Source organism: Pteropus medius, unplaced genomic scaffold (assembly GCF_902729225.1).
Source record: "Pteropus medius unplaced genomic scaffold, Ma_sr-lr_union100, whole genome shotgun sequence".
In the NCBI taxonomy this organism is placed as follows: domain Eukaryota; kingdom Metazoa; phylum Chordata; class Mammalia; order Chiroptera; family Pteropodidae; genus Pteropus; species Pteropus medius.
This window is the reverse complement of record NW_024354886.1, coordinates 3,401,041-3,413,206: the sequence shown is the minus strand read 5'-3', so window position 1 is coordinate 3,413,206 and position 12,166 is coordinate 3,401,041. Positions and strand designations below refer to the sequence as shown.

Here is a 12,166-nt window from a genome sequence, read left to right as displayed (position 1 = left end):
ATCTCCTGTTCTTTCTCTTGCTCCTGACCTGTGGCATCCCCGCCAGGGCCTCGGACACCTGACTTCTGCCAGTCCCCTCCTGGGGACAACTAGACTTCTGTCCTCCTCTCTCCTTAATAGAGCACCATTGTGCCTGTCCCACGGCCACCCACTCTGGCTCCTTGTCACGCTTCCCGTTTCTGTCGGTGGTATCATCTTCTCTCGTCCCCTAAGCTCCAAACCCTAATGATCCCTCTGTCTCTTTCACGCCCACATCCAGGCAGATGTCAAGGCCTCTGGAGTCTTCCTTCCACCTCCAGCGCCACAGCAGACCTGCCTCATACCCCTGAGCAAGGCCCTCACAGAGCCCCACCTCCAAACACCCGCCTCGCACCCCGTCTCTGTTATTCAGCAGCAGAAAGTTGGGATTAAAACACAGATTCTAGAGCCAGCCTGCCTGGGTCCAAATCCTAACTCTACCATTGGCTGGCAGTAAGACAATAGGTGAGTTATTTCACTTCTCTGGGCCTCAGTTTCCTTACCTGAAAGTATGGATAGTGTTAGTACCTTTTTCAGAGGAGGTATTAATTGTTGGGAGGATTAAATTCGTTCATATATACAACTTACCATGGAGGCGCTACAGGAGCCTTTGCTATTATTATTATTACCTGTCTGGGAGCAACTTAAGAGGGAGGCTTGGGTCTGACAGCTCGGCATGCCCACGGCACCCAATACAGTGCCCAGAGCCTGGCTGGCATGGGAGATATGGCTGCTGAATTCAACCGAATATGTTCTGTGAGGCTTTAGGAGGTGCCTCCCTCCTTTCCCTGCACAGGCTCTTCCCCCATCTGACCCCCACCCTGAGAGGGCCTCCAGACGCCTGCACCTCCCCAGTGGCTGTTGGGTCTGTGGATTAACCTATGGCTCAGCGTGGCAGGCCTGCTTACTTTTACCAAGCCAGTGTGACATGCCTAGCCCCCTCCATTAATACTGCTGTCAGTCATGTCACAGTCAATCTCTTCCTGGCTGTGGAGAAGGGCCTGAGCTGCCCAACCATCCTGAAAGGAGCCCAGTCTGGGGCTCAGCCTGGGAGGGAGAAATGGGAGCCTGCCTGGGCTTTCCCCAAGACCTGCACCCTCACCTCCTCCAATGGCTGAAGAGTGAACCCAGGCCTCTGAGTCTGGCTGCCTTCCTCACCATCCCTAACAAGGCTGAGTTCTGAGACCCTGGGAAGCCCCACTACAGAAATGCAGGGTTGTGGGGCATCAGCTAAATCCTCAACAGCCTCTGGTCAGTGGGGCTGAAGATCCCAATTCCTTCTACCGCATAAGACTTGAACTGCCATGCTCTCCATTCTCCAACCTTGAATTTTCCCCTCTATCTCTCTCTATCTCAACCATTCTTCCCACACCCCTAGCCCCAGGAACTGAACCCTCCCCCTGACCTCGCAGCCTTCCTTGGTCTTCCTTTAGACCCTACTGCCCTCCCATTCCCCTAATTCCAGAACCCAAGGACCCAGCCAGACACTGTCTCCAGTCTCATTTTGCACAATTACTTAGCTATCTGGTACATGTGTGCAAATCTGAGTTCCCTACAGTCAGACTATAAGCTCCCTGAAGATAAAAATGAAGCTCCATTCCTTTGAGTGCTGCACAGCTGGAGGCACAGTGATGAGCACATAGTAGGTGCTCAGTGACCACCTGTGGAATAGAGTGTGGCTTTTCTATCCCAGCCAAGAGGCAGGAAAAGGTGCCATCTCATCTGGATCAGCAGCCTAAAATGGAGGAAGACAGGGATGCCTGGAGGCCATTCATTAATCTGCTCATTTCTGCCCCCCTCATCCCACCACACATACCCTGTCCGTAACTCCTGTGAGCAGGGCCCCAGGGAGCCCATGCCAATGCTACCAGCCAGGACATCCCAATGTTCCTGTTGGAGTGGCCAGCAGAGGCCCAGCTTCCTCAAGGCTGCCAGACAGCCCTGCCTGTCAACCCTGCCAGCTCGCCCGCCAGCTATAACAATCACCAGGAAACCAGGCTGGATTCCCATGACTTAACACAGACCAGTACTACCTTACAGCTCCCATCTTACATGCCCCCACGCCCCCGGTACTTACCACAGTTTGTAATTATGTGTTTCTTTATATCATTATTAGATTAATGTCTGCCTTCCCCACTAGCTGTAAATTCTACAAAGTTGGGTGAAGGATGAGGGCTGTGTTTTGTTTTCTGCTGACTTCCCAGCATCTAGAGCAGTGCATGGCACATGGTAGGGAGGAAATAAACATTTGCGGATGAAATATTGAATTTGATATTTTGTGTACACCAAAGCCTTCTTGTGTAGGTTGTGTCACGTGAGTTTCAAAGTAGCCCTATTAGGTAGGTAGGTGTTTAAATACCCACTTTACAATAAGGAAACTGAGTCTCAGACAGGTCAAAGTTTGCCCAGAATTGACAGTACTTTTTAGTCACACAGAGCCAATTAGAAACCAACACTCAACAACCTATACTCATGAGATGATGATGATAGCTAACACGTAATAAGAGTAGGCTATGTCACATCAAAAAGTTCCATGAGTTCTCTGTATTCTACCCTTCACCCCCAGTTTTGGCAACTTGGCTGGCAGAGTTGATCCTGACTCCCCAGAGTCTATAGGCCAGGAGTTGGGGCTGGTGGGGATCAGGCCACCTCTGCATATGATATCTAGCACCTATTGTCCGGCCCCCACCTGCCCTTCCAGTGAGAACAATGAAAAGACAGGCTGCTGAGCTCCTGGCCAGGACATCACAACACCCATTGGGCTTCCCTGGAATCCCAGGCACCACCAACCCCTCCCCCCACCCAGCCTGGGGAGGTTCCCACCAATGGGGATGCTGGACTGGGAGGAAAGGGGCGGGGCAGGGCGTGGGCTGTGAGAAGGTGAAGGCAGTCACTGCCCGGGGAGGGGAGGGGAGGGCTGTGGAGGCTCACCAGTCCCACTCTGTGTGAGGACACTCACACACAGCCCCAGAAGGCTCTGCTCACATTGAGGGGACTGCCCACATGGTCGTGGACGCCTGTGCTGGGGCGGGGCGGGGGGCGTTTTCTCAGCTCACCGATCATAGTCCCCATTGCAGAGGGCTCTCACAGGAATGGAGAAAGTTTGCCAGACTGGGTTTAGGGTGTTTTTCATAACCTCGGTCTTGTGGCAAATGGTGAACCTGGTGAAGAAGAGAGGGAAGGTGTCAGGCCCCAACCCAAGGCAGGCAAAATCCAGGTCAACAAAGGGGCCAGCCATGTTAATCTCTGCAGATGCCAGACAGTAGAAACCATGGCTTCATGAAGTAATGAGCTGCCTGTCACTAGCAGCATCCAGGCAGAAACTAGATGGCCATTTCCTGGTGATGCTGCAGAGAAGACTTCTGCATGGATGGTGGTAGGGGGGTGGTGATGTCAGGAGATTCCAGTTCTGGGTCCTGCTCTCTGTGTGGCCCACCCCACTTTGGGCAAGCCCATCCACCTTTGGGCCTCTGTTTCCTCACCTATAAACCCAGGGGTTTGGCCACTATCAGATATTCTTCATCTGAGATCCAAGGATATGTGGATGGATGGGCTTTAATGGTCTGTAAATTCCTGAAACTGTCAGTGAAATTGGGTGCTTGCTGTTCTCTTTCTCGTAGAACTCTCTCTCCAGATTCCATGTTCATGGCTCACCTCCTCACTTCCTTCAGGTCTTTACTCAAATGTCATCTCTCTGACATGAGTACCTGCCCTGAGTGCCATATCTAAAATTTACAACCCTCTGGCTCCCTGACTCTGACATCACTAGTCCCCTTCCATACTGTTTTTTCTATTTCGCCTGTCACCGTTTGACATTTGACATAGTCTATTTTTCTTCTTATTTTCTTTACGGTCTGTCACTAGAACGTTAAGTTCTGCAAGGGCAAGGGTTTTGTCTTCTTTGATCACTGGTACATCTCTAGTAGCCAAAACAATGCCTGGCATTTAGTAAATGTTCACCAAATACTTTTTTGGAATTAATAAATAACTGTATTTCTCAGAGGAGAGTTTCCATAGCTTTCCCTGGCATTTCAAGCCAGAGAATGAAAGCCCCTGGCTGACGTGATCTCTAAGATGCTTTCAGCTCTTCCAGTCTGAATCCAGGAGCTTGCTTTATAAACTGAAAGTACAGAATTGGCTTATTCCAGCTGGGCCCCCATCCAGTGTCCCTTCCCACTCCCTGTACCATGCCTGGCTGGCCTCATCTTGGAAACCTGCTCTGCAACATAGAGGGGCGGCTAGGAGCCAGAGTGGAGCTGGGGCCAGGGGCTGCCCCTCAAGATTTCCCAGCATCCACCCCAGCTATGTCCCAGCTTGGAAAGGTCACCCAGGAAGGTACCTGGGCTCCACCCATGCCCACACAGCCTGTGCCATTTCTTCTCCGGCAATTTTCAAGTCAAAATGTCATTTCTGTCACCAAGGCTCAGCGTTTCTCTTCTCTGCTCCTTCTCGCCCACCCACTGGAGTGTAGATGCATGTGGGAGACCTCCCCACACACCCAGAGCTGGTGATGATGACGGGAATGGGACTGAGAAAGGAGGGACCACAGCTGCCCATGGCCAGGGCAGGCAGGTAGGGCAGGAAGAAGAGGCTGAGGTGCAGAGGGAGGCAGAAGGGAGAATCAGGAGCAGCAATGGGTAGTGAAGGGAGGGAGGTTCACACTGTGCCGAAGTCCTGACTGTGCTCAGAGCCCTTCCCCCGCCCTGAACAGTTGCACAGACCTGTGAGGACCCTCCAGCCTCCCCATCCCTTTGAAACCACTGCCTTCTCTGTCTCTCTCTTGCCAGCCAAACTTCTTGACCAGGTAGGTCTTCTAGCTATTAGCCTGATCTCCTCCCTACTTGTTTCTTCCTGAACCCTGTGTAGTCCGGTCTCTGAGTCAGACTCTGGCCTGAGACTGCTTTCTTTAAGCTCCCTCAAGCCCCCCAACCCATCAAATCCACAGGCTCTTTGACTCCCTACTGAATTTGCCATAGCAGACCAGGCCACAGGGTGAAAATGGTCCTTGCGGTCAGGTCATCTCGCTACTCGACTCAATTCATTTGAAACACATTCAGGGCGTGGCGTGGGAAAGCATTAACCATTGGGGTCAGACAGATGGAGGCTCCAGTCCCAGGGACACTACTCACCAGCTGTACAGCCCTGAGCAAATGACTTTCTCTCTCTGAGCTCCCCTTTCATTATAAAATGGGGATAAGAAAAGTAGCTAACAGTAGCTGCTGGGCCCTGTTCTAACTACACATATTAACTCGTTAATCCTCACAACAATCCTGTGAGTGAGGTGTTAGGATGACCCCCACGCGCTCACCAAAAAACTGAGTTGCACAGGATACAGCTGCACTGTCAGTTTGAGCCACTAGCCACGTATGGCCACTTACATTTAAGTTAACTAAAATGAAATGATTGAAAACGCAGTTCCTCAGTTGCACTAGCCCCATTTCAAGCGCTCAACAGCTACACGTGCTTAATGGCGACCATCCTGGACAGCAAGATACAGAACATTTCCTTCAGTTCCACTGGGTCAGAGTCTTGCCTAAAGTTACACAAGCTAGTAATTGGCTCCTCCAGGCTGGGCCCAGCAGGCATCCTGCTGGAGTCCTGTCCCACACCATCACATTCTTACTCCCAGACCAGCGATTGATCAAATAAGACAAGGTAAGTACAGTGCCAGGAGCACAGCGGGCGCTCTGTGGATGCTTTTTTCCCTTTCCCTCCTGGCGTGGCAGGCTCAACACTTCACTCCCCTGGTCCCCCCACTGACCTTTCTGCCATCCTCCTCCTAACTGTCTTCCAAACCTTCCACTCTCTTCTCCTCAAACCCGGGGTGACCACACTTCTCTCACCAGTTCAGCCTCTGACCTGTGCACCCGCCCCTTCGAAGGTGCCTGCAGACTGGCCCATGTCTCAGGGGACCTGTGGATAGGTTTCTCCAGCTTCCCTGGTGTCCCCACTGGAGAGATCCAGCACACGCTTCAGGTGAAACTCACCCTCGAATAAACTCCCATTGCCTCTTCCATCTGACCAGCTCCCTTGCCATCGTCAACACTTTGGGTTCCCCAAAGCTCCGCTACCAGGGAGGGGGCTGTGACTTCAGTCCCTACCCAAGTTCTGCTGAGCGAGGTCTCCACACTGCCCTTTTGCCCCCGTCCTCCCCGCCCCCTTCCTCCCCTGCATCTCCAAGGCACAGCTCTCCTTAGCTCAGCACCTCCCACCTGTTCACGGTGTCAGTCACGAGTCTCTGCCTCTTACCCGCCCCCTCCCCATCCATCCTACACATCACTCTGCTAGAACAATCATTGGCAAACACTCTTTGCAACACACCCCTTTCTTGCTCCAAAACCGAAACCCCTCCCTTCTCCTAGCCTGCCAGCCCCCACCTGAGACAGGCCCAGTGTGACCTGGCATTGCCTCTCCGGAGGGGACCTGAGTGGACACTGTCATGGACACCTAGAACATCGCTCAGGCCTTTTCCTCCCTCCCTCAAGTCAAGTCAAAGTCAACAAGAATTATTTAAAGAAATACTGCTGGGAGTCCTTTTGTGAGACAAAGAATCCTTTTGTTATGCAAATGAGCATACCTAATTTCCCTTGTTTTGTACCTTCAGGTTTAAAAATCAGTTTTCCCTTGAACTGAAACATACCTCCTCCCTGTTGCTCCCCCACCCTCTAATACACACACACACCACACACACACACGCACTCTCTCTCTCTCTCCTCTCTCTCTCTCTCTCTCTCTGTGTCTCTCTCTCTGTTTCTCTGTCTCTGTCTGCTCTGTCATGATATATGGCTCTCTCACCAATATATATACTGTCTCTCTGTCTCTTGATATAACTCTCTCTGTCTCTCTGTCTCTCTCTCTGTCTCTGTCTCTGTCTCTCTCTCTCTCATACCTAGAATTTCAGAATTAAGGAGAACATGTTCTGCCTCTGCTCAGGGCACACTTACTTTGCATATGCCTTTTTTCTAGCCTGTTATTCTTCCCTGCTCCTCCCCCTTGGACCCATTTTCTTCCCTCCTTCAAAACCTACTTCTACATTCCCCTTCTCCAGCAGCGTTTTTCTAATTAACCTCCCTGGCCCCATAAATTCCTGCTTCTGCAGAACCCCAGCCTTAAGTGGCCACAGCTTCCCAGAGCTGTGATGCTTAAAGAGACCAAGGAGACCACCTAATTCAACTGGTTCACTCTACTGATAAGAAAACAGGCCCAGAGAGGTGGCACGACTTGCCTGGGGTCACACAGCAGGTTGGTGGGGAGGACTTAGGCCCCAGACCTCCAACCTAAAATCTGCCCCTCTGTGTACAACACTGACCTACATTTGCCAACATATTTTTTCCATCATATTGTGGGCGGCTTCCAGATTAGGGAGAGGAGAGGAGGACATGAGGCTTTAAAGACATGTAGAATTTTGAATGAAGCCTATGATGAGGGGTGGGGCTGGGAAGGGAAAAGCATTCAGATTCGCTATGCTGTCTGTGCAGTAGTAGGGGGACATGTAGCAACAGGGTGTTCAGAGGGCTGTGGGTGAAGGAGGACTGGGCTTGGAGACATGGACTGATTTGTGTGGAAGAAGGAAGGGGCCAGCAGAGGGGCTCCTTATTCCTGCCCTAGCCTTGTTTTTGCCTTCTCCCCCTACCTCCAACATACCTAGTACCCACCATTGCTGAGGCCCTCCGAGTGGTACTGCTGGCTAAAAGGCTGCCCCCACCACCGCCGCCCCAGCACGGGCCCACCCAAGTGGCCAGGGCACCTCCCTGGAGCCCTGACTTCCGTTCCAATCCCCTGCCCTCTCTGGAGCAGGAGCCCCAGGATAGCAAAGGGAGTTGGTAGACCTAAGCTACCCCTCTGGCAAGTTACCACAACCCGTCCTTCCTTGACCCCAGAGAGGGGCTGAAGTGTTGCCAGAGAACTCACGTTCCATCCTCATTGCTTCTGTAGAATACCAAGAAGGGGTCGGACTTCCCAAAGAAATCTTTCTTGTCCAGCTTGTTGGCACAGAACTGCATTGTGGCGACATCCTGATGGGGGAGGGGAGGAAAACAGAGGTGTGAGGGAGGAGAAGACTGGAGGTCACCCCAATCTCTGTGGAAATGCAGCCCCAGAGCCCTGGCAAACATGAGGATTCCAGGCACCAAGCAGGTTAGAAAGGGCAGCATCTTACACTTGTCCCGCACCAATAAGAGCCAAGCCCTAGGCTGACACTTCAGAGGGTCTCATTTCATCAAATGACCCCACCAGCAAGTCTAGTGGAGCAGCCCACAGAGAAGTGGATGGATTCTGGAGCAGGTTGCTCCAGTTTGAATCTTGGTTCTGCCACTTTATAGTCGTGTGACCTCGAGCAAGGGATGTAACCTCTCTGAGCCTCAGTTTCCCCTCTATAACATGGGGCTGATTTCAATACACACCTCAGAGGACTGTGGGCCTCAAGTTTGAATGAGATCAAGTATGTGAAGTGCTTAACAGACAGCAGGCACATCACACATTGTGGTCAATGTTAATATACACAATTTCACTACTATTTTACTGAGTGGCTTAAAGAAGCGAAATGACTACACCAAGGCCACTCTGAGCTTGGCCTACTAACCCCAAAGCCCTTGCTCAGTCCAATCACCTCACTACGTCACACATTTGTGTGGTTCCTAGAGGACATGCAAGTTTAAGCATCACTTTCACACCCACCCAACTCTCTGAGGTAGACGTGGCCGGGACTATGACCCACTCTACGCGTGAGGAGCCTGAGGCTCGGAGCAGGAAACAACTCCCCCAAGTTCACCAAACAGAGCCCTGGGTTTCTGACTCGCTTGATCAGTTCACAGCCCCACCTGACCCAACACACAGTCTAAGAGCGCAAAGAAGGTACTCATGACCTGGAGGGGACCACTGGACCCCCCGCTCACATGGCACCCAACCCCTATCTCTGCGGCTGATGGGGCACTGGGAAGAAATGCCCCCACGTCCTCCCTCCACCCATCTCCATGTGACCTCTTCAACCTGAAAGTTTTGCATCCTGACAAATCAGCTGCCAAATGGCCAGAGCTCAGGGCTCTGTCCTATAGTTCCTAGGACCTGGCCAGGGCCTGTGGGGAAGTCACCCAGCTTTCTCACGCTCCCTCTTCCTCTCAGTGAAAAAGTGAGTCTCTTGAAATCAGTGTCCTCTAGTTCGATGAGAACTAAAATGGTGGCAGAGATGAAGATGCAGCCTTCCACAAGTTTGAAGGACGTGGTCAAAGGTTGGGAGAATGGATACAATATAAAGGTTAGGAACATGGTGACTGGAGCCGGGCTGCCTGCTTCAGCGCCATCCCTTACTAGCTGTGGACACAGGGCAAGTTACTCATCCTCTCTGTGTTCAGTTTCCTCATCTGTAAAATGGGGTACTGGCAGTGCCTACTTCATATTCTCGTGTGAGGACGAAGTGAGTTAATAGGAGTACAGTGCTGAGAGCAGTGTATGACTCACACCAAGTGCCATGTGCATGCAAGCTTTATTATTTGGACACTTCTCTCCTTCCCCCAACACAATGTGTGGCCTTTGTCCCTCCCCCACCCCCACCTCCACCACCTCACACAGCTTCCCTCATGGACATCTGACAACAGCAAACACAGAGCATCCCTCCATTCACTCACCCATTCATTCGTTTGTTCATTCATTCAACAAACATTTATTAAATACCATCTGTGTGGGCCAATTATTAAGCTCAGTGCTTTTTATCCTTATCATATTTAGCCTTCAAAATAATCCTTTGCCCTTTTCTACAAATGAGGAAACTGGGGATCAGAGAAGCTACGTCATCTGCCCAAGATCACCAGATGGTAACTGGTAGAGCAGAAATCCAACATGTATAAACTGATTTCAAAGTCATGCCTCTCCCAGCATTCCCTCTGCCTCCCTGAGAGAGCACATTGCAGTTCATGAGGACCGCTTCCCAATTAGAGAGATTGCATTAAGGAGGGCAGATCGGGTTGGGCAACAAAATAAGCCCCTCAACAATACCTCATGCCTTTGCCATCAGTGAGAAAAGAGGCACTGCACGTGTAGTTTTCTGGAGACTGTGCTTTTGAAGGTGGCTCCGAATTATGCAACAGTCATATGAACAAGGCTTCAACTGCTCCCCTTAAATGAGGGTCAGTGAATGGACCAACCTTCAATATATGTGTGACCCCAGGAAGAGGCTGGGGAAGTGGCAATATGATGGCCTGGCCCAGCAGGATTAGAGAGAATCCAGGTGTCCTCTAGATTCAGGGCGTGTTTGGCAGGAAGTGGCTGGACTCTGGGGACCTGGGACTGAAGTGCCTCCTGAAGGGAGGCACTGCAGCCAGCACACAGAGGTGCCCAGGTAACGACGGCTTTTATCATATCCCTCACCATCGCCCACCCACGTGGGAAAAGGAGGCTAGACTGGGGGCTTCCAAGGCCTGGAAGCCTGAAGAATCCTAGAGCCTCCTAAGAAATCTAGGACTTCAGACCGGGAATAAGAGAATGGCTGATTTATTGAGTACTTATTAGATGCTTTGTAAGATATCACGTAAAAGCCTTCCTTTCCATACATTATTTCATTGAATCCTCATAACAACCATATGAAGTGACTCCTCTACTCTCCTCCTTTTACAGATGAGGAAACTGAGGCTTTTAGAGGTTGTCAAATGTCCAGGGTCACACAGTGGGTAACCCAGGTGGTTAGACTTCAGGACTTTCCCTCTCACCCTTCCAGAGAGATCTCTAGCCTTCTAAGTCCATCCCCAGCCAGTCACTGTCTCTCCCCAGGATAAAGTTCCAATCCCATCCATGCTGGGTGGAGGAATCACATTAAATGCCTCCCTGGGGAGCTCTACCCCAAGGCCTGGAAAAAGGGGTAGGCCTAGGATCTGGTGGGCTTCTCCCAGCACTAGCTCTATAAATTGTGGGGCCCAAAAGAGAAAACACGGGATCCTTTGTTCAAAAAGTATTAAGAAATTTCAAGACAGTGACACAGAGCATTAAATCAAGTACAGGCCCTGTGTGACTACTGTACAGGTCACACATCTATAAAGCTGGTTCTCCCCAACAGAAGCACCCAGCAGTGCCATGAGAAAACACTGAGAGAGGACCAGATTCTAGCGAGGACAGCGGTGGGTACAACCCTAGCAGGAAACCCAGGGTTCTGAGTTCTAATTAGTCCCCAGCAGTCCTTCAAGCTCTCTGAGCCTCAGTTTCCTCATCTGTAAAGTGATGTGCTAGATAGGATGTCTACCACTATTCCTTTAAGCTGGGAAGTTTACGCTTCAGTGCCAATACCATGGGGAGCATACTGGGACAGGGGCAGCAGCTGGGGAGGGCTAATAATCAGGGGACAGTCTAGAAATCCAGGGCTCCCTCAGTCTCCCCAGGACACAGCTCAGTGCATCTCTGAGTGTGACCCCACATATCTGGAGGTCTCCTGTGTGGCACCTATACCTGAACCTACATAGGTGAGCGGCACATGATAACCTGCACTATAAAATAAATACATATATTTGAAACAACCAAAACAGATGCCACAAAACCCGGGGGCAAAAGCTCTTATTTTTGCTTCTTTGGAGAATCCCTCAGGACCCTGCAAGATCAGGAAGGGGAATAGGAATATTAGAAAAAAATGAATGCTGTCTCACCATAACGCCTGATAGTGAGAATAGTACGAAGGAGCCAAGGCCACCTGCTTGGAACCCCAGCTCTGTAACCTACCAGCTGAGCAGCCCAGGACAAGCAGTTTAGCCTGAATCTTGTTATTCTCTGGTAAATGGAGTAATAATGCCCCCATGAGCCTGTTGGGAAGACTAAAGGAGATGGCATATGTTAAGTAACAGCCCACGGTGCCTAGCATAGAACATCTATAAGAATAAGAGCCAGCACTTGCAGAGTGCCACCTTCTACTGGGCTGAACCACGTGAAATTGGCAATGTTCACCTATGAAAACGGCCATGTAATACAGTTCTACCAATTATGTGCCAGGCACTATTTTTACATTTATTAGTTCATTTAATCCTCTCAAAAACCCCATGAGGTAGGTATAATTATTATTCCTATTTCCAAGACGAGGAAACTAAGGCACAGAGGTTAACACCCTGGCCTGAAGCCACACAGCTAGGAAGAAGAGAAGCTGGGGCTGGAATGAGACAGTCTGACTCCAGAGATT

At 50.8% G+C, this 12,166-nt stretch overlaps 1 protein-coding gene across 3 annotated transcripts in view; it reads right to left on the bottom strand.

Annotated features, from left to right (window-relative positions):
* Nucleotides 1–12,166, bottom strand: part of CPNE5 (copine 5) — an 89,820-nt gene that overhangs the window by 27,120 nt on the left and 50,534 nt on the right. For all 3 annotated transcript variants that reach the window (XM_039856107.1, XM_039856108.1, XM_039856109.1), the window contains 2 exons: nucleotides 7,930–8,033; nucleotides 3,075–3,179 (listed from right to left, as the gene is read on the bottom strand). In XM_039856107.1, the coding sequence (XP_039712041.1) occupies nucleotides 3,075–3,179; nucleotides 7,930–8,033 (209 nt within the window). The remainder of the gene's footprint in view (nucleotides 1–3,074; nucleotides 3,180–7,929; nucleotides 8,034–12,166) is intronic.